General features: G+C 49.2%; 1 protein-coding gene across 4 annotated transcripts in view; it reads right to left on the bottom strand.

Annotated features, from left to right (window-relative positions):
* The window catches only part of RUSC1 (RUN and SH3 domain containing 1), a 31780-nt gene extending 6677 nt beyond the window's left edge, over positions 1-25103 (bottom strand). For 2 of the 4 annotated variants that reach the window (XM_080984515.1, XM_080984516.1), the window contains exons 1-7: positions 24989-25103; positions 14703-16410; positions 9460-9984; positions 6380-6478; positions 4064-4140; positions 2054-2228; positions 9-114 (exon numbers count right to left, since the gene is read on the bottom strand). In XM_080984515.1, the coding sequence (XP_080840641.1) occupies positions 9-114; positions 2054-2228; positions 4064-4140; positions 6380-6478; positions 9460-9984; positions 14703-16320 (2600 nt within the window). In that variant the 5' untranslated portion in view covers positions 16321-16410; positions 24989-25103. Of the gene's footprint in view, positions 1-8; positions 115-2053; positions 2229-4063; positions 4141-6379; positions 6479-9459; positions 9985-14702; positions 16433-24988 lie in introns of all 4 variants that reach the window. The other 2 variants (XM_080984517.1, XM_080984518.1) reach the window with 2 other exon arrangements.
* Between the last annotated feature and the right edge of the window lie 686 nt (positions 25104-25789).

Below are 25789 nucleotides of genomic sequence, written 5' to 3'. Positions count from 1 at the left end.
CTACTCACTTCAGGAGGCCCAGGATGAAAGCGTGGAAGCGCTGCTGGTTGCTGCGAAGGGGAGCCAAGCGCGATACCCGCCAGTACAAGGCGTTCAGCGACCGAGCGTGGGGGCCTGGGCGAGAAGCACATGGAGAAACACCAGCAGATGCCTTCACTTAGTGCCACATCCCAGCTCCCCGCCCCTGCCCCAAAAGACCCACAGGAATGAATGAGCAAGCCACGGCTGCCCCAAATACGAGAGCTCACGAAATCCTTATGGACCAGGAGTGCACCTAGCCAGAAAGAGCCTGCCTCAATCTCCCATTTCTATTATTTCCCTGGTTCTCGAAGACTCAACCTGTTTAGACAAGCGCGCACACACACACACTCCGATCTCCTGACATGAACCTCCTGCTTTCACTGTTTTAATTGCAGCGTGCTTTGTTCTATTTATTTAAAAGCATTTCTCCACCGCTTGACGTCTCGAAAAACATCTGAGCAGTGTGCAGCTTGAAACAAACACATGGCACAGCGTGGAAACAAGAATGCCACCCGAAGAAACCAGGAAAGCAGCTGTATAAAAACACATAAAAATAAATGAATAAGGAAATAAAACATAAATTTCAGAAGATTCAAATGTGTACGAAGAGTAAGCTATATGGTCCTTAAGGCTGCTTAGGTGGGGTGGTTGAACTTAAGCGTGCAACATCACTTTTCATCCCGTCCCCTGGGCCAGAAGAACCCATTCATTCATTCATTCATTCATTCATTCATTAAAATTTTTATAACACATTCATTCATTCATTCATTCATTCATTTCTATGCTGCTTTTCACTCCCACGAGTCACAAACCGGATCACAAACAAGATATAACAATAGCATAATAGAACATCACAATTACAACACAAATCGTCTAGAACAATTAATGAATCATCTGTAAAACGATAGCTCAGTTGGTTAGAGCGTGGTGCTGGTAATGGCAAGGTGGCAGGTTCAATCCCCATAAGGGGCAGCTGCATATTCCTGCATTGCAGGGAGTTGGACTAGATGATCCACAGGGTCCCTTCCAACTCAACATATCAGCAATAAAACAACCACTCTCTATAAATTGCTAAATGAAAGAACTGAAAAGATCCACGCGACGGTCACCTCCAGACTTGATTATTGTAACTCGCTCTACGTGGGGCTACCCTTGAGACTGACCAAGAAACTCCAGCGGGTGCAGAATGCCGCAGCGAGACTCCTTACGGGGTCCTCGCTGCGGGATCACATTCACCCACTGCTATACCAGCTGCACTGGCTCCCGGTGGAGTACAGGATCAGGTTTAAGATGCTGGTTTTAACCTTTAAAGCCCTATACGGCCTAGGTCCCTCGTACCTACGGGACCTCTTCTCCTGGTATGTCCCACAGAGGACCTTAGGGTCTTCAAACAAAAACATCCTGGAGGTCCCAGGCCACAGGGAGGTTAGGCTGACCTCAACCAGAGCCAGGGCTTTTTCAGCTGTGGCTCCAATCTGGTGGAACGCTCTGTCACAAGAGACTAGGGTCCTGCAGGACTTGACATCTTTCCGCAGGGCCTGCAAGACAGAGCTGTTCCACTAGGCCTTTGGCCAAGGCACAGTCCTTTGGTAATCCTCACAGAACTCTAGCCCAATGGTTGCCATGAATTTGATTTTGAATTGATTTTAAAATGAATTGATTTTAGAATGTTGTGTTACTTATATTGTTGTTAGCCGCTCTGAGCCTGGCTTCGGCTGGGGAGGGCGGGATATACATATATTATTATTATTATTATTATTATTATTATTATTATTATTATCAGCTAAACGGCACAACCACAGCAAAAGATTCACAAATCACTACCATAGCACTCACAAGCCACAAAACAATATTAGCGACATGAGAGAACTAACAACCAACCAATTACGCAAAATAAGCAGATTTATCCTACCGGCTTTAACCAGGAAGCTCTGCAAAATGTGGCCTTTAGGGCTGCAGAATCAAGATTTTTGGAAAGGAAAACGACCACCAAACAAACCCACCTCCTGCCTATCTGAGGCCTCCTTCCTACCTGGCTTGGCTGAGGCTTCCACAACGCTCCACGGGGAACTCGGTCTCTGGCCCGTGATGACATCTTTCTGAAAGGGCTTCAGGCCGTCGCCCACCAGGGCTCGCAGGGCAGGGCACAGAGTGGTCAGGACCACGTAGCCGATGTCTGGGCTGAGGCGGCTGTCTCCCAGCTGGGTCTGCGCAGGAGGGAAACGGCTGGGTGTCAGCTGCTGGCAGGCTGGGGACAGAAAACAACCAAAGCCGCCCCCCTCCCCTTGCAAATTGGTAATTAGCACTTTCTAATTAGACCCTCGTAAGCGCAGAGGGCTGCTCCTACTGCAGCTCCTTGCCAGGAAGCCTTTCATACGCCCCCCAAACACCCACTTTTTATCTCTCTCTTTTTTAATATATATTTTTATTAGTTTTTTAACATACCATTCCCAACAATCATTTAACATATTATCTTATACAATATTTTGGACTTCCATCGGCCACATCTGAAGATTTTTCAATCTTTATCACTTTGTCTACATTTCTTAATTTCTCTATTACTTTTAATCATCCTTATAACTCTCTTCATAGTCTTCATTGCAATATTTCGCACAGCCCTTCTTACCAATCTTCTTGCAGTCCTACTTGCGTAATCTGTTTATTACAATTGCTTTTCAAATTGTTCAGATATTTACTCCAGTCCTCTAAGAATCTCTGGTCCCGCAGGGTTTGGATCCTTCCTGTCACCTTATCTAATTCTGCATTGTCAAAACCTCTTTTGTATCTCTGTGTCAGTGTGGCATAGCGGTGAGAGCGCCAGGGACCAGGAGAAACCAGGTGTCGTGGACTGGTTGGGGCGCAGAGGAATGGTGGGAGGAACCAGCTGGGGAACCCCCAGGGGAAGAAGGCTCAGAGCCCGGGGAGTGGTGGTGGGACAACGATGAGTGGTCAGAAGGAGAACAGGGGGTGTTGGAAACTGAAGGCAACAGGGCTTAGTGAGCGGGGAGAGTCTGTGGCAGAAAGAAGCCCAGAATCAGATGCAGAAGCTGAAGAAGGGTGGAGGGAGACCAAGGAGCAGAGAGGATCTGGCTGGCGAAGAGTCACGGGTGTCTCTCCCTCCTGCTGCGATAAGCTCCCCTCCACCCCCACCCCCAGTCTCCCAAAACTAGGCAAGACACCAGGAAGAGGGGCAAGGAGAAATTAGCATCATGCAGGTACAGTCTCAGATTGCTTGGGGGAAACCTTGCAGAGGAAGGTACTTAGACAGCAGCAGGAAGACAAGCACCTTCAGTCTCTGCAACTGCTCCATGGGGGCAAGGCCTGCTGGAGATGTTGCTGTCCACATTAGGCCTGACACCCCTATGTAGATTGTGTTTTTGCTAAGACACATTTAACTCCAACTAGCTCAGTGCGATTTACTGCTGGCTCGCTCCTGACACCGGGGTTCAAATCCCCAGTCTGCTGCCAGCTCACCTTGGGGCAGTCGCTGCCTCTTAGCCTACCTCACAGGGTTGTTGTGGGGGTGAACTGAAGGGGGGGAAGAACCACTATGCCCCTTTGAACTCTTCGGAGGAAAGGGGGGGTAATAAATGCAGGGTGTGTCTCTCTTCCACTGCAGAATCTGAACCCGCAACCAGCTGCAAGGGTAGTGGCAGAGGAGCAAGAGCCCTATCTATGCTGCCTTTAGCTTATTGGAGGAAAGGGGGGGGATATAAAATTAGTGGAAGCTAGTTTGTTAGGGCAAATGGGGCAGCGGCCGACCAACGCTCGGTCTGCGTTCAGCCAGCCCCCACCTTCCTGCCCTCTTTTCTTACAGCCAGACCAAGGGGTCGCCCCTGCTCTCAGCTTCCTCCTCTTCAGTCTCAGTGTTGCCCTTACAGAAATCAGCTGGGGGTGTGGAGAAAGATGGGGGGGGGGACCAACAAGGAGCGGGGACTGCCCATCATTGGCTCTGATGCCGCCTGGGCTCCCTGCCTTCCGCCCCACCACCCACAATGGGGCACCAGCTGCCGGCTGCATAAAATGTAACGTCAAAACAAACCTTCTGAACGAGGTTCCGGGCTGTGCTGAAATGAGCGACGATCTTGTCCACGGAGGCACTGACTGCCACGAGCAAAGCTGGAGGAAAGCCGAGAGAAGAGAGAGGATTACCGGGGGGGGGGGCATTGTTTGCTTGCGCTTCGGGGGCTGCCATCCAGAAGTTTTGATTTTGAATTGATTTTAGAATGAATTGATTTTAGAATGCATGTCAATTAATGGATTGTGATTTTATGTAAACTGTTTTACTTTTATTGTTGTTAGCCGCTCTGAGCCCGGCTTCGGCTGGGGAGGGCGGGATATAAATAAAATTTTATTATTGTTATTATTATTATTATTAAGTCCTTTCTGGTTATGATTTAGGCTTATGGTAGTATTGGGGCAGTTGCGAGCGATCATGCTGCTTGCACCTGCAAACAATATCAGGGCAGACTGCCCGCTTCTTTTCCAATTACAGTGGTACCTCGGTTTTCAAATGTCTCCGTTGACGAACATTTCAGTTTTCGAACGCCATAAACCCGGAAGAAAATACTTCTGTTTTCAAACGCACCTCAGAAGTCGAACCAAAAACACAGCTTCCATATTGAGTTTTCCATATTGAGGCTTCCGTACTGAGTTTTCAGTTTTCGAGCCTTTCGGAACCTGAACGGTCTTCCGGAACGGATTACATTAAAAAACCAAGATACCACTACAGTATACAGTACACATGTCATAGCTTCCTGCTGAAATACTAGCACCATCAGGGAGGCTTGCCTGACACCATCATTATATATGATATATTTAGGTGCCAGGCAAAAATGTTCTTCTATAGCCAGGCCTCTGGCTGATAAAATTGTCAGTTTGCTTTTATTATGTATTTTGTGTTCTCGTTTTGTATTTTTATGTTGTGAATTGCCCTGTGGTCTTTGGATGTGATATACACATTTAATCAGTGCTTTTTTTCTAAAACAAATGTTTAGGGGTACTCTCATTTTCCTTCTCATATTGAAATACTTGCCCTCAATGAGGCCAAACCTAGATTCACAAAATGTTTAGGGGTATGTGTACTCCTGCGTCCCCCCAGGAAAAAAAGCACTGCATTTAATTCATCATTATCATCATCATCATCTTAGCTATACATTCAAAGCACTACACAAATCAGGAGTGGGAGTCTTTAAGGAGGTTGGATGGTGCCTTGTACACCTCCAGCAACTCCTGCAGCCAAGCTGGTGACAAACGTCTTGCTCTGCTTTCCTTTGGATCATATCAGCGAAGCTGAAAAGGGGCCCCAGGTCCCAGCCTTGCACCCCAGAAAGGTCACTTTGGTGCCACTAACGGGGCAAAAACAACATGGGAGGCAGCAGTTATGATTTCCCAGACTCTGCGGCCACAGCAGGAGCTGCGATTCGCCACCCCCAGAGGCACACTCCTTTGTCTCTCGAGACAGACAGATGCCAGCAACAAAAACATTCAAAGCGCTATTATACCACTCTAAGTAGCCGCGGCTTCCCCCAAGGAATCCTGGGAACTGTAGTTTGTTATGGGTGCTGAAAGTTGTGAGGAGGCCCCCTTTCCCCTCCTAGAGCGACAATTCCCAGAGTTTCCTAGGGAAAGGAATTGGTTGTTAAACAACTGGTAGCTCTGTGAGGAGAAGGAGGGGGTCTCCTAACCCCTCTCAGCACCTTTAGCAAACAGTATCTCCCAGAATTTTGGGGGGGAAGCCATGACTATTTAAAGTGTATTGCTGTGCTTTGAATGTATAGTGAGAATGGGGCCTCACTTTCTTTCTCTTTTAAATGAAAGATGGGGATCTGGAAACTTATGTTTGCCCCCCTCTCCGCTGGATGCCCATAGGGGTGCAGATGGAAAAGGAGGTGGCAGACCCTCCCTGTCTCTCTTTCTTTTCAAATCTTCCTGGGGTTTCCTGTGAATAAAACACGTTTCCATGGAAATCCTCATCTCTTTGGCCTCCCTTCAGGTTTTCAAGAATTAAAGGTGCCAGGAGAGACATGGGTTGCCATGGGAACGAACAAGGCCTGAACAGGAGTTGGGAAGAGTTCCCAGATATTGAAGGTGTTTGGGTGGCTCTTTGCATCTCTCCCCCCTCGCCCGTGTTTCCCTCCTTCCTCTCCTAAGATGTCCCCCACCCCAACCTCTAAAGCTGAACACTTTTGTCTAATTTGTTAACACCATGAGGCTAGACATTTCCTAGCACTTCGCAGGTAGTAAGCTCAGTATTGTCAACAATGAAAAATAAGAATTAATAACCAATCCTGATCAACAATTATTGATGATCAATAGTGACAGATAGATAGATAGATAATGTGTTTTAAGATTGTACCTTTCTTTTGTTCTCGAAGTTGGGCAAAGACTCGATCAGCATCGGCCCCCCACAGATGGCTAGTATTTGGGACCCCGCCAAAGGACTGGGAATGTCTGACTGGAAGAAGATGGGACAGAAAGAAGGGAAGTCAACATATGGAGGAGGAGAAGCTATCTAGCTTCTCTGTGGATGCCAGGATTTTCATTTATTTATTCCAGTTATTAGCCAAGCCCTCACAAAGTGAAACGAAGAAAAAGAAATCTTTTTTTAAAACACACACACAGAGAGAGAGTATGAAGTATTGGGCAGATTCAGACAGTCGTGGCTTGAATTAGATCACCTAAACCCTAATAATAATTATAATAATAATAATTTATTTGTACCCTGCCCATCTGGCGAGGTTTCCCCAGCCATTCTGGGCGGCTCCCAATAGAATATTAAACACATGACAAGACATCAAACATTAAAAACTTCCCTTTAGGAAAGGGATAACTGCAGGTCCTGGATCTCAGCTGAGATGAAGATCCTGTGCCCCTCCAGGTATTGCTGGGATCCAGCTTCCATCAGCCCCAGCCAGGATGGTCAGAGATGATATACACCTGGGACAGTTCAACTGGTGCAACATGAGACTCTCCATCTCAAGGACATGAGTTGAAGCCCCATGCTGGGCAAAAGATTCCTGCATTGCAGGGGATGGGAGTGCATATCCCTTGTGGTCCCTTCCAACTCTATAATTCTATGAATATATGGACCAAGGGAACCTTTCAGTGATGGAACAGCCTCAGCGCACCCATCGAACCCAGGTTGGTGCTTGCAGACCAGACCTGGCACTCAGATGTTGGGGAGCAAGAGGGTTGCTTCTACAGATGATTTGAGAGATCGTGCTTTGGCATGACAACAAGGAGGGATCCACCTTACTCAGGCAGATGTGTGTCCCCCTCTCGTCCCTCTTCCTTTCCAACACATCTCCCAGCTCCCTGCTCCCCCCAAAAGCAAGATACCTAGATCATTTCGCCACCAGGCCCTTGTGGAATGCCACTTAAAACCAGAGCTTAGAAAGGTTTTATGATTATTATTAAATGAACTTGTTCTAGTTGAAGATGTCCACACACACACACACACAAAAAGGAACTACATCCCTGTTCAGGTTCATCCTTTTACAAAACAAACTAGTTCAGTTCTCAGTTTGAGTACATTCAAGTTATCCACATCAAAAAGAGAGGGGGAAAAATCAACATTCAGAATGTGGCAAGCTGCGGTGCTACGATATAGAACACACTGTACTTTCAAAGAGGAAGAAAACATCAACACACAAAGCAGAATGTGAATGGTTTCATTTAGTTTCCCCAACAATATATACATACACACACACACACACACACACACACACACACACCATATTTTTCGCTCTATAAGACGCACCAGACCACAAGACACACCTAGTTTTTGGAGAAGGAAAACAATAAAAAAAATATTCTGAATCTCAGAAGCCAGAACAGCAGAAGGGATTGCTGTGCAGTGAAAGCAGCAATCCCTCTTGCGGTTCTGGCTTCTGGGATAGCTGTGCAGCCTGCATTCGCTCTATAAGACACACACACATTTCCCCTTACTTTTTTGGAGGGAAAAAGTGAGTCTTATAGAGCAAAAAATACGGTATATAGTATATGTATATATGTATGTATATGTATATGTACACAGACACGCTGTATATGCGCCAATGAAGCTGTGGGCAGGAGGCATGCAGGTATGGTTTCCCATCAGCAGGAGGATGAACTTTTGTGGTCCCTCTCTAGCTCTTTGAATTGCACCCTCCTTGAAGGAGCTCTCCCCCTGTATTTTCCTGGCAAGGTATATATCCTGACTTAGGCAACCAGTCTGGACTGGAGATGATCAGAAACACGCGACTATTAGCCTCCTCTCAGGGTGATTAATTCTTCTTCTAGCACAGGTGGGGGAAACCTCCAGTTGTTGCTGGACTACAACTCCCATCATCCCTGGCCATTGTTTACACTGGCTGGGGCTGATGGGAGCTGGAGTCCAACCAAGTTATTTGTCAAAAGCATTTTTTACCCAGCTCTTCAGCCCCAAAACACCTCCCAGAGCGGGTTGCAGTGATCAATAATAAGAGAGTCTAGAGAGCATTGGTTCCCAATGTGGATGGTACCACCTCCTGGGGGGCAGTGCCATTACTTGTGGGGTGGATGCTAAGAGGCAAGAGGGAGATGTAAATGATGATCAGATTTCGAAAAGCTCGTATCACTGGATGAAGTTCATCTATTTAGTTGCTTTAATCTAAAGACAGAGACCAATTTGCTATGTTCTGGACCCCCCATGCAGGTCACCGGAGCCACCCCGCCCTGTTCTGCCCCCCTGTCCTGTTCCATCCCTTTTTACGATGTTTTCAGGGCACTTCTGGGTTCAGCACAATGCACATGTGCGCAATAGCACACATATCCCCTAAAACAGTCGCTGCCTGCAAATAGTTTTCATTCTATTCTGAATAGACGAGATGGTTGGATAGTGTTCTCGAAGCTACAAACATGAGTCTGACCAAACTGCGGGAGGCAGTGGAAGACAGGAGTGCCTGGCGTGCTCCGGTCCATGGGGTCACGAAGAGTCGGACACCACTAAACGGCTAAACAACATTCTGAATGAATGTGCAATTGATTGTTACTGTTTTGAATTTCACTGTGTTATTACCCCCTTAGCGGGCCATGCAAACCGCAGTTCTGCGTAATGCTTTTTAGAGATGGGGGGTGGGGGACCACTGGAGCTGAGTTTATAGAACCGAGGGGGGCGGTGGCACAAAAAAGTTTGAGAACCACTGGTCTAGAGGACCTCAAGTCCCCTGTCCAGTTGCACACACCTGATGCCAAAGGGCAGGAATAGCCGTACCCACAAGAACCTGATTGGATGAAGCCAGAACGGCAACTCGCACAGAGTTGCAACGGGCAGCCTCTGTCTCTGTGCGGACAGCTGCTTTGGCCTCACAGCCTTCAACCAAACCCCTCAAGGAGGTGCACAGTTTGGGGGACAGGTGACGGAGGCAGGGAAGGTGGGAAGGAGAAGGAGGGAGAATGAGGGGATAGGCGGCTTACGTTGCTTGGGAGCTCCCGGCTCTCTGGCTTCCATACTGCCCCAGGGCACTCTCCCGAGCCCTGCTCCAGCCTGGCTGTCAAGGGGGGCGCGGCGGGCTCCAAACGGCCGCTCGGGCACCTGGCGGGGTGGGAAAGCTAAGGCGGGGAAGGTGCGGCTGCGGGGGAAGAGGGGTGAGAACAGCACAGCCAGGTCGGGGCTCTCCAGGAAAGGCAGAACGCTCCTGGCAGGGGGGGAGTAGGCCCCAATGGGGGAGAGGCGGATGGGGAGCAGCTCCTCGGGCGAGAGGGTGCCCAAGACCTGCCCCTGCCGCCCGGCCAGGAGGCAGACCTCCTCACAGGACAAGGTCTTGAGCCTGGGGCAGAAGGCCGGGGCAGGAGGGGCAGGGGAGCTCAGCTCCACACTCTCTAAGCCAGTGCAGAGTGAGGGGTGCAGGGGTGCCGGGCTGTCCACCACAGAGAAATGGACCAGGAGAGGTGGGTAGGGCAGGTTCTGAGGCCTGGAGGAGCGGGCAAGGAGGGCGTCAGCTGCAGGCCAGAGCGAGGGCAAGGGGGCCAGAAGGTCGCGGCAGCAGGACCAAGGAGAGAAGCCAGTGCAGAGCGAGGGAAGGATGGATGGGGGAAAGTATGTGAGGTCAACAAACCAGTGAGAAATGCATGGAAGCCAGACGAGCCAGACCAGCGTGATTGATTGATTGATTGATTGATTGATTGACATGGGAAGCGGGACAGGGGTGTGGGAAGGGAAGCCAGAAAGAGGTTTTGGGTGGGGGTCAAGAGCAAGGAAGGAGAGGAAGAGGAGAGAATATGAAACAAAACAAAACAAAACAAAGTTATTTCCAGAAGTCACACAGCAGACAACGAACAAACATAATGGTCATGAGACACGCAACACAAAACAATCCTGTCGCCAAAAACACCCAATCTCGTTTGGAGAAGCTGCGTGTCTTCAGCTGGGAAACGCAGGACCCTAATCCAGAGTTGGGGGACTCTGCCCCACTCGCTCCATACATGAGATACCATTTTAAACATTCATGGCATCCCCCCAAAGGATTCTGGGAGATAAAAGTTCATTAAGGGCGCTGGGAGATGTCAGGAGGCCCCTGTTCCCCACCCAGAGCTCCCATTCCCAGAGCGGTTTTAACAGCCAAGCCCTTTTCGTGGGGGACTCTGGGAACTGTAGCTCTGGGAGGGGAATGAGGGGTCACCCTAATAACTCTCATCACCCTTAACAAGTGACAGCTCCCAGAATTATCTGGGGGGAGCCATGACTCTTTATAGTGCTTTAAATGCATGGTGTGAATATGGCCTGAGAAGCCTTCTGTTTGTTGCTTGACTTCCAGCTCCCATTTTCCCTGACTGACTTGGGCTGAGGAGGGTTGAGAGGCCAACAATGTCTTGAGGGTCACAAGCTTGCCCTGTCTGGTGTAGGAAAAGCCCTCAGGCATCCAAAAGAGACAATCTGCCCCTGCTATGTTTGGATACAATCACACACCATTTTGAATTAAGATGGCAGAACTGAATCTTTCAAAACTGCACTGATTTTAACCACAGATGTCAAAACTGTGCTGATTTGTTTGTTTGTTACAATCCCCGGGCGATTCCAGGTATGAGACTGCTAATGCTTTCTAATCTTAATTTATTTAACAAAATTTATAGACTACTTGTTTGTAGTAAAGCCTCTCAGTGGTTTACGAGAAGGTCCCAAGTTCTCAACTCCCAGCATCTTCAGGTAGGATTGGGAAAATACCCCCTTGCCTGAAGACCTGGTGTGTGCTGCTGCCAGTCAGTGTAGACATTACTGAGGTAGATGGAGAAGTGGTCTGATCTATAAGGTAGCTCTCCGTGTTCTCCAGGTAGGACTGGCAGTAGACACTGTCTCAAACTCTGGGGAGGGCCATAGCTCAATGGCAGAGCTTTGCAAATCGAAGGTCTCTGGCTCAATTTCCAGCATCTCAGGTAGGGTTGGACTGCCTGGAGAGTGGCTGCTGCTGCTGCCAGTCAGTGTAGACAGCACTGAGGGAGATGGACCAGTGGTCTAACTCAGCAGAAGGCAGCTTTCTATGTTCCAAAGCCCCCAATCTGGAACAGAAACTTCCCCACCCTGAAATTTAGCAATTTTGGCTTGAAGTCTCACAAAGTAATCCACATTACAGTGGTACCTCTGGTTACATACGCTTCAGGTTACAGACTCTGCTAACCCAGAATTAGTACCTCGGGTTAAGAACTTTGCTTCAGGATGAGAACAGAAATTGTGCTCTGGCGGCGCAGCGGCAGCAGAAGGCCCCATTAGCTAAAGTGGTGCTTCAGGTTAAGAACAGCTTCAGATTAAGAACGGACCTCCAGAACGAATTAAGTACTTAACCCGAGGTACCACTGTACTATCGGAAGAGAGCACACAGACCTCAATCCACAAAAGACTCTGAAGTCCAGAGTCTAAAATTTCCTAAGTGAACCGCTGCCACGGTGACGTGGGCCGTTGAAGTTACATTACCTTAAAAAAACAAACAAATGATTCTCTCCGAACCAGGAAAAGGCAGCCGATTATAGCTCCACAGTTGCCCCCACATCTTGCCCCGTTTTAGGGGTGGGTGGAGTGGAAGGGGCAAGGATCCAGTTTGCTTCCGGGGAAAGAGAAAGAAAGGGAAAGTACTGCAAAGGTTGTCAGCCCAGGAAGACAAATGCAAAGTGGTTATCTGCTTCCTGCTTCCTCCTGCGAACAGAAGTGCATGAGTGTGTGTTGTTGAGGGAGGCAGGCAGCAGGGGGAGGGAGAAGTTCCCTAGCTCCGACTGACAACCACTTTAACCAATCAGAGCAACTCCTTTTGGTTATTTATTAATTTTAGGCCAGGTAACCAGATTCAAGGTGTGCCTTAGAGGCTGGCGAGAGAGCGAGAGGTGCATTGATTTCTTCTTTCTATTAAAGCAAAACAAGAAACCAACTAAAAACTCACAATAGCAGAGCAGAGATGTAAGTGGAGCGTGCGTGACTGTCAGACGCCACCCTGAAGAAAAGCACAAGATGTCCCTGGAAATGTGCTAATGTTTGTGCAAAAAAAGGACTGCATCTGCGCTGTGCAGTTTGAAGGAAACCTGGGAGCTGTTGTTTGTTAAGGGTGCTAGGAAACTGCAAGATTCTTTGGGGGTGAAGTCCTCTGCTTTAACTGTGCTTTGGGTGAATCGAATGTACACAGCCAAAGTATACACTTGTTCATTTGTATACCTCGACTACTTGAGCGCATAGGTGGCACACTCTTTTGAACACAATAAGGGAGCGCCCCAGTCACAGACCACATTCCTGCTTTGAAACTACCTTCAGCACTCCAGGAAAAACAAATAACACATTGTTATAGGTTTGGGGGGTGGGGTTCAGTCTAGATAATACCTCTGGGATTATAATTTATAAGAAGACACCTGCTGATCTGGTCAGACAAGTTTCTTTGTAAGATCATTATCTTAAGAATACTTTCTAATGGCCTGTTAAGTGCTGCTATTTACATGTCCAAAGAGGTTGCCCTGTTGCCATGGAGACAAATGGATGGCCTTTTCCCCAATTCCCCACATGGGGAACAATAGCCCAAAGTAGGCTGGGAGTGCGGTTGGCTGATACTGGAAGGTGCTTATCTTGCTCTGTGTTGGGCCCATAGTTGTGGCTTGGAGATCTCCCTGGGAATTTAATGGAGTGGGAAGATCTAATGGAGTGTTAATGCTGTGAGAACTGTGTTTCGATGGAGACTCCACACTCTGCTTCCATTCTTAATCCTAGCTTTCCATTTAGGAGAATATACAAAGTGGTTGTGGGGAAACACCCCATTTTACCCCCACAAGAATCCTGTGAGGTAATTTAGGCAGAGAGAGCGTGAGAGACACACACAAAGAGTGATTGGCCCAAGGTCACCAGCTGTGCCTCACCTTCTCACCCCTTGCCTTTTCCTGTAAGACCCATTACAGTCGTTAAGAGTCGTCAGCAGGCTCATCCCAGCTATCTGCCAATCTCCCATTCCCACCACCCTTCTGAGTAATACCCCTCCCCACCTTCTCACTATATAGAAGGATCTGGCAACTTCTGTTTCAGTGTATATGAAGAAGTGTGCTTGCATATACCAAGTGTTCTTGCTCATACCAAGAACTAACTTAGTTGGTCTTAAAGGAAGGATTTTTTTTAGGAAGAGTGGAGGATTTGAACCCACACCATACATTTCAAGTACTAATATACCACTTTAACAGTCATGGCTTCCCCCAAAGAATCCTGGGAATTGTAGTCTGTTAAAGGTGCAGAGAGCTGTTAGGAGACCTCGAGTCCCCTGCCAGAGCTACAATTCCCAAAGTAAAACACATGTAGATATGAAGTTTGAGGAGAACAAGCACCCCACCCCCACCCCGAAGATATATTCCCCCTCTTAGTCAACCACATCTTTTACAATCCCCATACCACACACACAGGGAGTCATAGGGTTATATGGTATTTGGTAGGCTAAGGCTTGTTGGTTGGTGTTTTGGGGAGGGAAGCGGTTAAAAGGCACGTCAACTTCCATTTCCTGACTGAGCTCTCTTTCAAACTTTTGTGGAAATAAGGAACTAGGAACCACTAATGTGCTTTAACCAGTGCCTTCCTGCCCCCATTAGTTGCCTCCGTGGGCCACATCTACACAATACTTGCAATAACCGCTGTGTGAACAGCCCTGAAAGGGTACGGGGTGGTATACAAATTTAATAAGTAAAATAATAATAAAACGGCTAGGATATTTCCAAAGCGATGCAGGGTCTGGTGTGATTTCAAACTAGATGGGGGGGCTGCATTTTGAGATTCCTGCATTGCAGGGGGTTGGACTATACAATCCTCAGGGTCCTTTACAACTCCGCAGTCCTATGATTCACTTTAAACAGTCATGGCTTCCCGCAAAGAATACCCTGGGAAATGCAGTTTGTCTGAGGTGTTGAGAGTCTTTCGGGGGCCCTTGTTCCGCTCACAGAGTCACAGTTCCCAGGCTGATTTATCAAGCAGGGAATTCTGAGAACAGCAGCTCTGGGAGGGAAATAGTGTCGGGGGGGGGCCCTCCAACCACCCTCAGCACCCCAAACAAGCTGTGTCCTCCAATATTGCTTTGGGGGACGCAGCGATTGTGTAAAGTGGTACAAAAGTGCTTCAAATGTAAGGTACAGATGTGGCTCTGTTTTCAGGCACCAGGTCCACCCACTCTCCAAAATCCGAGTCTCCACATCTGGGGAGATCATCTGAGCCTTACCCTCCACAAAACTCCTCTCTCCTCTGTCCTCCTTCCCCGGCATCCAGGGGTCCCTCCTCCCATTGGATGGGCCCTCGGAGCTTCGATCAGACGCCTTCACCTCCATCCTTGCGTCCTCTCCTTCTTCAAAGCCTCCCTCCACAATGGGCTGCAGCCCAGGGCGGGATTTCCTCCTCCGGGGCGGGATTTCCTTTGGGGGCCGGAAGGGCCCGCTTGGTGGTGGCTCCACGACAACCTCTGGCGGAGCGCTCCCGTCGGGAACCCCCTTCCCGGGATCTACTTGCCATGGGGTTTGGGTGTCCATCTTCACGGGCGCTTGGGCCTTCTGCTTCCGGCAGCGCAATTCCTTGAACGTGGTCACCCCTCTTTGGCCGGCGGGGTTGGCTGGTGGCTCTGAGGGTGGAGTCGGGGGCCCGGGTGTCTCCCGGCAAGGGGCCACGCCACACGTCAGCTCATTCGACGGCGGCAGCTCGGTGTCAGGGGAGAAGACGATCAGCCAGTCGCTTTGGTCCTTCCTCGTCTGAGCTGGGGGCCCCACCGACGCTGCGGCCTTCTTCCTTTTCTGCGCCAACTCGTGGAAGGAAGTGATGTTCTTCCGGCTGCCCGCGGCCTGCGGGTCGCCATGGCAGGGCGGCAGGCCTGCCGGGGTCACCGCAGGCTTCCCTGCTTCGCCTCGCCTCAACCCCTGAAGCCCCCTCTTCGTTCTGGGGGGCACCGGCGGAGGGCCACTCAAAACACGAGGCCTCGGCGGAGCAGCCTGGTTCGAGTTGACGTCCACTAAGAGCTTTCCGGGCTCTGCTTCCCAGCTCGGGAGAGCATTGCAGTTTGAATCCAGCTCCGGGCTGATTTTGGGGGCTGGCACGGCTGGGGGAGCCCTGAAGGGACGGGTCGGGGGCGGTACAGGCAGGGGAGCCCTGCAGGAATCAGCGAGGGGCGACTTGACCGGGCTTTCCCCACACGGAGAAGACATGTCAGGCGTGGACCCCAGTGAGCTACCGCTGCACAAGCTGTCGGGGCTGTCCCAGACACGGGACGGGCGAGGCTCGTCGATATGGGTGTTGAGGTTCAAGCTTTCGTCTTTGCGGTCAGCCAGGGGAAGGATGCCACGCGCATCTTCCAAGGGGACAATGTTGGGCTGGTTCTCAGGACTCCTTGGCTCCTCAGCAGGAAATTCTCTGCAGTACACAGATACTGGGCTCTCGTCCAGGCTGATATCTGAGGAGCTGCTAACTGATGAGGAGCCCAGCTCCGACGGGGAACCTGCCTCCTCCTCCTCTTCCTCTTCTTCTTCATCCTCCTCTTCTTCCTCACGTTTCAGAGCCAGGCAGTTGGGCAAGAGAGGCTGACCCTGGAGGCCTTGCTTGAGATCCGAATGCAGCGTGTGGCCGTCGCAGCAGCGGCAAGGCAGGGACGGGTTGTTGGAGTTGGCGTCTACCAGCTCGTGGGTGTTGCCGCTGTGGCCGCGGCAATCCTGGCAACCCACCCGGTCTCTCGGGGGCGCCAACGTGTTGGCATCCTCTTGGAGTTCCGGATGGCGCGACAGGTGGAGACCCAAGGAGACATGCTGCAGGTGGACATGGTTCAGGTTACAGATCAGGCCCTTTTTGGGAGACTGCATGGTCCCGGAACGCGAGAGGGGGAAACGGGTGGCGCTCAAGTCCGTCGGCTCTGCCTGGATGTCACCCGCCAGGGTGCCCTGGGAAGTTCCCTGTGAAAGGCAAAGCCAGCTTCTGAGTGTAGGCAAAATTGAGGAAACAGGAAAATAAGGAGAGCACATAATCATAACAGGGTTTAGCTTTATCTTAGGCCACATCTGCATGGTGCATTTGAAAAGAGTATTATACTACAGCGGTCCCTTGGTTTAAGAACAGCTTAGTTTATGAACAACTTGGATTAAGAACGCTGCAAACCCGGAAGTAGGTGTTTTGGTTTGTGAACTTTGCCTTGGAAGCAGAATATGTTCCGCTTCCTATTGAGTGTGTTCCATTTGTAAATTTAGTCCCCCGCTGCTATGGGAAAGAACGCCTTGGTTTCGGAAAGCTTTGGTTTGAGAAAGGACTTCCGGAATGGATTAAGTTCGTAACCTAAGGTACCACTGTACTTTAAGCTGTCATGGCTTCTCCCAGGGGATCCTGGGGACTGTAGATTGTTAAGGGTGCAGAGCAATGTTAGCAGACCCTTATTCCCTTCACAGAGCTATAGTTCCAAGTCCCCTGGGAAGAAAGGCTGACCGTTGAACTACTCTGTAACTTGTAGCTCTGTGAGGTGAACGAGGGGCAGAGGGGAGTCTCCTAACAACTCTCTGCACCCTTAACAAACTACACTTCCCAGAATTCTTTGAGGGAAGCCATGATTGTTTAAAGTGGTACTATACTGTTTTAAATGTACAGTGCAGATGGGGCCATACAGAATTGTCTATCTAATTATTGTTTTTGTTGTTATTTCAATTTACTGCTTACCCTTCACCATAAGGCTCCAGGGCAGGTTAGGTGGGTTCTACTATGTATATCTCTCACCTGACAAGGGTACTGGTTTCTCACATGCATCTGCCTGACCACTGTTGAGAACAATGTGACGGACTAGATGGGCCTTTGGCCTGTTCTAGCAGGCTATTATGATGCTTTTATTGAAGGGTAATGAGGTGGATCTTCAGCATACAATGGAAACTACAACATGAAGGTGGCTGGTGGGGAGGAAATTCCATGGCTGGTTGGGGGGAGCCATGGCTGTTTAAAGTGGCATGGTGCTGGTTTAAATGTGTAGTGCAGATGATGCCAAACTCATACAGGACTAAAGAGACCGCTGGGATTATCGAGCGACACATTGCCACAGTCAGCTTATGGAACCCTCTGCCACAAGATGTGATGGCGCTAAAAGGTGGGGTTTTTTTTAATAAGGTTTTTAAAATAAATAGGGTTTTAAAAATAAGCTAAGGTGACAGAACAGCCACAAACGTGATACGCCTTTACATTTCATAGAATTGGAAGGGACCCTGAGGATCATTTAAGTCCAACCGCCTGCAGTGCAGGAATAAAAAGCTGTCCCATAAGGGGATCAAACCTGCAACCTTGGAATTATCAGCAGCATGCTCTTAACCAACTGAGCTATCTAGGCTGTGTGAGAAGATGGGTCTATCAGTGGGTATGAGGCATGGCAGATAAATGGAATGTCCAGATGATAGGGGAAACAAAGTCAGGGTTTGTGTGCTTCCTGCAGGCATGTGGTTGCCCACAGTGAGACCAGGATACTGAACTGGATGAGCATGTGGCCTGATCCAGAAGAGCTTTTCTTGTATCCTTTTTTTGCAGCGACGGTGAACCTGTGGCCCTCCAGATGTTGTGGGAGTCACAGCTCCCATCATTCCTGACCGATGGTTAGAGTCCAACAACAACATCTGGACGGCCTCAGCTTCCCCCATTCCTGTTTTGTTGTAATGAAACAGAGACGGGTCTGTTAGAATATAAGTGCACAGGAACCAGAACAGCGTCTCCCTGTAGAGCACAAATGGTTTTCAAGAGCTCCTCCCTTTCATCTCAGAGAATTCTGGGAAATGTAGTTTTTCAAGAGGCAAATCTCTTAACAGAGCATTCTAAGTGCTTCCCTGGGACTGAGGAGGGGCACTTACACACAATTGCCCAAACAGGGGGGAAAACCCGCCTCACTTCCCCATGGACGGAAAGAGGAAACCGCATGGGCATAAAATGTGCATATGCTGTTCTATGTGCGTAGATGCAGTTCAAATTTCAAAACAAAAATTCAGCCTGGATAGCTCAGTTGGTTAGAGCGTGGTGCTGATAACGCCAAGGTTGCAGGTTCGATCCCTGTAAGGGGCAGCTGTATGTTCCCGCATTGCAGGGGGGTTGGACTAGATGACCCTTGGGGTACCTTAAAGGTAAAGGTTAAGGGACCCCTGACCATAAGGTCCAGTCATGACCGACTCTGGGGTTGCAGCACTCATCTCGCTTTATTGGCCAGCATGACTAAGCCGCTTCTGGTGAACCAGAGCAGCGCACGGAAATGCCGTTTACCTTCCCGCCAGAGCGGTACCTATTTATCTACTTGCACTTTGACGTGCTTTCAAACTGCTAGGTTGGCAGGAGCAGGGACCGAGCAACGGGAGCTCACCCTGTCACGGGGATTCGAACCACCGACCTTCTGATCGGCAAGTCCTGGGCTCTGTGGTTTAACCCACAACGCCACCCGCGTTGGGGTCCCTTCCAACTCTACGATTCTATGATTTTTGGTCCACAAGGATTAAAACTTTATCCCAACTTCCAAATTTCTGGCCAGTGAGCATGAAGGCACTGGGATGAAGCCGGACTGCTCTCCTGGATCTGATTGAGGCTATCTTTCAGTTTCCAAAAACTGCCCCTGGGAAGCCCACAAACTGGGCGTGAAGACAACAGCCTTCCCTTGCAACTGGTATTCAGAGCGAGGCATAGGAAGCGGCCTCATTATGCTCAATATTGTCTACACTGACTGGCAGCAGCTCTCGAGGGGTCTCTCTCCCAGCAGCCCTACCTGGGGACTGCACCTGAGACTTTATGCATGCAAAGGAGAGATATGTCCCTTGACTGACCCTTAACAATGCTTGATGGACCAAGCCCTGTTAATGCTCTGTTGGGTTGGACCAATGGGCTGTCTGGCCCAGCACCGTGTCTCTAATCGTGACCAATCAGATGCCTCTAAAAGGCTCCCTGGCAGAGCGTGATGGAAACAGCCCACTCTGCTCTCTAAATATGAATATTCCATTCCCCTGTTGTGGCTAAGAGATGTCAATATGATTTTTTTAAGGAAGAAATAAAGTCCATGTGCTTTCAAAGCCAGCACTCCAGGAAACTGCATTGGGATGGGGGGCAAACGATCACAAACTGAGTCCAGGTCCCTTGCTGCAAGGCAGATGGTAGAAAGGATGGAGGATTTGCATCTGCTCTCTCCTTCTCATCGTACGTTAACCATCAATAATTCAGAAAGAGAAATTAAGTTCTCATGACAACGGGGGCTGTCACATGGCGGGGTGTTCCCCCTCCTCTCTATTCCCCTTCCCCACCTGCCACCATCCCTGCCTTTTATATCTTAATACCCTTCTGCAGAAAGGAAAAGGGAGAATATTTTTTCAAAAACAAAACACCAGACGCTCAAGGACAATGCAGGACTTTCTCTGCAGAAGCGGTAAGAAGAAGATCAAAACATGTATACAGTATTTCACATCCAAACTGGATGCAGTCCTGGAGAGGTTTGGCTCGCCAACGGCATCGGTTCTCCTGCTCAAGAGGCGAGGGGACAAAGAAGGAAGATAGCTCAAGGTTGGCGCAGGGAGATTTCTCACCTCCGAGTCATTGCCAGTTCCAAAAAGAGAGGTGTAATTGTTTCTGCTTGTCCAAAACCTCTTTCTCTCTCATTCCAGTGCCGCATGAGGAGCCTGAAGGAACTCTGTGTAAGTTCAGAGGCACTCTTTACCAAGGAGGTTAAAACAAAAACAGGTGCTGGGGTCAAATGCCAGTCAATTCTGGATCTGACCTATTTCTGGGAATGGGGGAGACAGCAGTCGGTTCCCCAATTTTAGGAAAATATTGGCACTCAGCCAAGGGAGGGGTGTTAGGTGAGGAGACTAGAGTATGGGTAGGCAAACTAAGGCCCGGGGGCCGGATCTGGCCCAATCGCCTTCTCAATCTGGCCCACGGACGGTCCGGGAATCAGCATGTTTTTACATGAGTAGAATGTGTGCTTTTATTTAAAATGCATCTCTGGGTTATTTGTGGGGCCTGCCTGGTGTTTTTACATGAGTAGAATGTGCCCTTTTATTTAAAATGCATCTCTGGGTTATTTGTGGGGCATAGGAATTTGTTCATTTTCCCACCTTCAAAATATGAGGGACAGTGGACCAGCCCCCTGCTGAAAAAGTTTGCTGACCCCTGGACTACAGCATCCAACCTCGCTTAAGTCCAGCCTCACTGAGCTATGAAAGGGACATATTGAATAGAAGCCCATTTATCTTTCCCCCCTAAGTGGTTACTATCCAATACAACCCCTTCTTATTGGGATATAGGAAGCTGCCTTATACCGAGCCAGACCATTGGTCCATAGAGCTCAGCATTGTCTACTCTGATTGGCAGAGGCCCTCCAGGGTTTCAGAAGGGTTTTTTTTCAGCTACCCAGCCTGGAGCTACTGGGGTTTGAACCCGGGGCCAAGGCAAGAGATGTACCCCAGTGACAGAGCATCTGCTTTACATGCAGAAGGTGCCGGGTTCAATCTTTGGCGTCTCCAGGAAGCCTGAAACCCTGGAGAATCATTGCAAATTAGTCCAGATTCAGCTCAAGGGACCAGCTGCCCCCAAAATCAGGATTTTGACTCTTTCCCCAACAAGAGGAGAGCCCTGTTGGATCAGAACAAAGGGCCCATCTGGTCCAGTTTCCTGTTTTCACAGATGCCTCTGGGAACCCTGGAAGGGAGACCTGAGTCCAATAGCAACTTTCCTCACATGATTCCAAGTAATTGGTTTTTATAAGCATGGTGCTTCTGAGACTGGAAATAACATACAGCTGCCATGTCCGGTAGCCGCTGGTATCCTCCATGAATTTGTCTAATCCCCCTTTAAAGCCACCCATGTCAGCGGCCATCAAAACATCTGGTGGCAGAGAGTTCCACAGTTTATGTACAGCATGAAGAATCGCATCCTTTTGTCTCCTCTGAGTCTTTCAACGTTCAGTTTCATTGGACGGACCCATTGGGTTCTAGTGACAAGATTCAGGGTTAGGTGACATCACTGACACCAGGAGAGCAACCGACTTAAGTAAATCTCACTTATCTGGACTGTATGGCCTAGTGGTTAGAGCTCGACCATGAACTTAATTGGATGTGACCTTGGGCCAGTCACTGCCTCTCACCCTACTCTACCCTATAGGGTTCTTTGGGGATTAAAACCCTGTATGTCCTTGGAGAAAAGGGTGGGATCTGAATGCAATAAACTATACTAATGTGGTTTTCTCATAGAGTTTGCCTAAGCTTATTCTGGGTGTAACTGAACCATACCAGAGGAACGTGTGTGTGTTTCTGTGAGAGAGGACGAGGGAGAAAGAACCGAGGATGGTATTACAGTGAATCACATTGGGGTGGCTAAATCATAGATTTTCAAGGAAGCCTAAAGACAATCTCCTTTAACCCTATCCCTGATAGGTGGTTGTCCAGTCTCAACTTGGGGGGGAAACATGTGTATGCAAGTGGTCTTTATATATAATCTTGGCAGCTTGAATAGTAATTGTGACTCAATGGAAAATAGCCCCAAATCTTACATTAGATGCTTAGTATCACTCACTCTGGAATATAGCAATAATGGAGAAAGTTACACATAATTTGAGATTTGGGTAAGGACAGAAACCTCCAGACAGTTTTTATACCATTTTCAAGGCAACCTTTATCACAAGCTTGGCAAATTCTGGGTCCATACTTCTATCTAAACAGGGGTCAGCAAATGCCTTGCAATTCTGAAGCAGGGCAGGATGGGAATATCTTGCCTAGTTATTTCACAGGTAGCATCTTGAAGGCCATGGATATGGATGATCCTTTAGATGCCATTTGCCACCCAGCTCCCATCAGTCCCCAGCCAACATGGCTAACGGTGATGGATGATGGGATCTGTAAGCTACCAGCAACAACTAGAGGACCACAGGATCCTCCTTTCTTATCTAAGATAGGCAGGGATTGGGGAGGGGATGCCGAGGAAACGTTTTATTTATTTCCAACACACCTTTAAAGCACATGGCTCCCCACAAGGAACTCTGGGAACTGTAGTTTGTTAAGGACAGATCCACCAAATGACCCTGTTTTTCAGGGATAGTCCCGGTTTCTGATTTGATCCCAGAAAGTCCCACTTTCTCTTAAAGGTAAAGGGACCCCTGACCATTAGGGCCAGTCGTGGCCGACTCTGGGGTTGCGGTGCTCATCTCGCTTTATTGTCCGAGGGAGCCGGCGTACAGCTTCCAGGTCATGTGGCCAGCATGACTAAGCCGCTGCTGGCGAACCAGAGCAGCGCACGGAAACGCCGTTTACTTTCCCGCCTGAGCGGTACCTATTTATCTACTTGCACTGCATGCTTTTGAACTGCTAGGTTGGCAGGAGCAGGGACCGAGCAACGGGAGCTCACCCCATCGCGGGGATTCAAACCGCCGACCCTTCTGATTGGCAAGTCCTAGGCTCTGTGATTTAACCCACAGCACCACCCGTGTCCCTCCACTTTCTCTTAGGACGTCCCTATTTTCATCGGAGAAATGTTGTGGGGTATGAAGTTATGCGACCCCTAAGCCAAGGAGATAACTAACTATACAACCTTTAGAAGACACCTGAAGGCATCCCTGTGAAGGGAAGTTTCTCACTTTTTAATGTTTAATTCTGTTTTTATAGATGTTGGAAGCTGCCCAGAGTGGCTGGAGCAACCCAGTCAGATGGGCGAGGTATAAATAATAAAATTATTATGATTATGATTAGGGAATAGAATTTTCCTGTTTTCATCGGAGAAATGCTGCAGGGTATGTAAGGAAATTGTAGCTCATTGGGTGGCAATGATAATTTCTAGAAATTTGGGGGGGCGGAATCATGGTGATTTAAATATAGGCTATGGATCTGCCCATAGTTCACTCTTTCCTGAGGGGCTCAAGATGGGTCACAACACGAGTAAATAAATAAAAACAGCAAAAGCAGGTGAGGTTTTTTATATAAAAAAAAAGAAAACAAAAACGTTAAAAATGGCCACCAGCCTGTCCTGAATCAACCCAGAGGTCTGACGTACATTTGTGGGGGAGGCGTGGGCAGAGTTGATGCCAACCAGTGTAGGCAGTATTGAGTTAGATACTCAGAAGAAGGCAGCTTTCCATGCTCCCCATCCTACCCCGGATTTACCACTCGTGGGGTGGCCTTGGGCAACATATTCATGGTCTCTTAGCCCTAACCTACCATGCAGGAATGTTGTAAGGGTAAAAATGAGGCGAGGTCTCACGTACGCCTCTCCCCAGAGGACTGGGCCATAACTGGGAGGGATAAACGGATACAGAACGGCAGTGCTAAGATGGAATTTGCACCCAACAATTGGCTCCTGGCATCTGTTTTCAATCCAGGTTTAGAAAAGGACAAGACAGAGCGTGTGGTCTCTGAGACAGTGCAGAGTGCCTTTCCTCTGGCAAACGGCAGACAGCCCTAGGAATGCATGCAGAACCCCTGTACCCAGTCAGAGCTTTGCACCATCCACCCAGTATTGTCTGCACGGATTGGCAGAGGCTCTCCAGCGACGTGATTCTTTAGGGAAGCAAAGAGCACCCCACAGACGGGAGCGAGATGGAGTATCCCGTGGCTAGAGAGAAAGAGAGACGTGAGGATCTGTGCGTCTCTGTACAAACCTAGACGCTGCCCATCCCATCCTCCAGCCATCACAGCCGCCACCGGCCCAACCCTTCCTGCAGGAAGAAAGCCAAATCACTGCAGAGGCTGCGTGGGGCTCATTGGGTGGGTGGGCAAACGAAAGGTGCACCCTCGATGCCAACCATCCTGTTAGCAATGCAAAGGGAGGGAGCCAAAGTGTGTGTGCATTTTAGGGGGGGGGTCACCTCCATGCCTACTGTGGTGGTAAACAAGTCAGGAAGAAAATGGGGGGGGGGGAAATGATGGAGGGATACGGCACAGACGCCAGGCTCAGTGGTCACCCCTTGTTGGGGTGGGGGTGGGATTTCCGCCGACCGTCCCCCCACCCCGCCACCTCCCAGGAACAAGGGGCAAAATCAAGAGTACCTTTTGAGCAACACCACCTATTTCAATATATGCAATTGTTTCGGGTTTGTTTCCATTGTTCTGCACATCGATCAGAGAGTGTCTTGCAGGAAAGCATTTAGTGATAATTGCGAGGAAAGCTTTTGGGCAGGGATTTTTTTTTCTTCAAAAAAGGGACACCCTCCCTGTTGCCTGGATTCAAGACATTTCCTGGATTTAATGGGAATTCAGAAGGGTGGGTCTCCTGCAGTTCAGGTGGGCACAGGTCTCCAAAACAGCCCGGATAAGGTGGACGGGTGGGGCAGAGGTTTGCACCCCCAAGTGCGATCGCATCCTATTATTGGGCATTGCAGGTTTCTGGAGAGGGAGGGGGCTGGAAGGATATAATAGACAGCTCTCCCTGGTCATGGGATTCGCCCCAAAACCTCCTCCCTCCCTCCCAGAGACATCCATCAACACATTTATGCTGACCGCCCCCACCCCAAGCGGTGCCCATCACAGCTGCATCTGCAGCGCTAAATGCACTCACCTGCCGCCTCTCTGCCTCTCTTTAGACTCTGCTGCAAGACTTGGTCCAGCCCCCAGTGCTATAACGCTGCGGCTCCGGGCAGCCTCCCTGGCTGAGCTCACCCCAGTCCGGGTAGGAGGAGCCAGCGTCCATCAATGCCTCGCCTCTCCGCCTTAACTCTTGTCGTGCCAATGGGCTTGGGCTGGAGGGTGGCGGGGTTGCAATCCTTGGGAGGAGTCTCCAGAGGTCATCTGGCCCAACCCACCATGCTCAGTACAGGCGTCTGGCAAAGTATGGATCTTGGGGACAGGGCCTTACAGAGCCAGGCAGAGGGCCGGGCCAGGTAGATAATGTGCCCCCAACCTTTTATTTTTACCCTGGGGATAACTGAAGTCTTATAAATAAGTAAGTATATAAATAATTTTCACAAAAATTATGCTGACAAATAATTTTAAGGCTTGAACCATATCTGCATATAATGACAAAATGGAAAATATAGATATATAATACAGTGGTACCTCGGGTTAAGTACTTAATTCGTTCCGGAGGTCCGTACTTAACCTGAAACTGTTCTTAACCTGAAGCACCACTTTAGCTAATGGGGCCTCCCGCTGCCGCCACGCGATTTCTGTTCTCATCCTGAAGCAAAGTTCTTAACCTGAAGCACTATTTCTGGGTTAGCGGAGTCTGTAACCTGAAGCGTATGTAACCCGAGGTACCACTGTGGTGCTTTTTAAAAATACATAGGGAATGTATGCTGACCAAGACCCCTTTTGGAATTGGAGGCCCGGGCCAAGTGGCCCATATGCCCCCCCGTCTGGG

Source organism: Podarcis pityusensis, assembly GCF_964106645.2.
Source record: "Podarcis pityusensis genome assembly, chromosome: 16".
Taxonomy (NCBI): domain Eukaryota; kingdom Metazoa; phylum Chordata; class Lepidosauria; order Squamata; family Lacertidae; genus Podarcis; species Podarcis pityusensis.
This window is presented reverse-complemented; position numbering and strand designations above follow the sequence as displayed.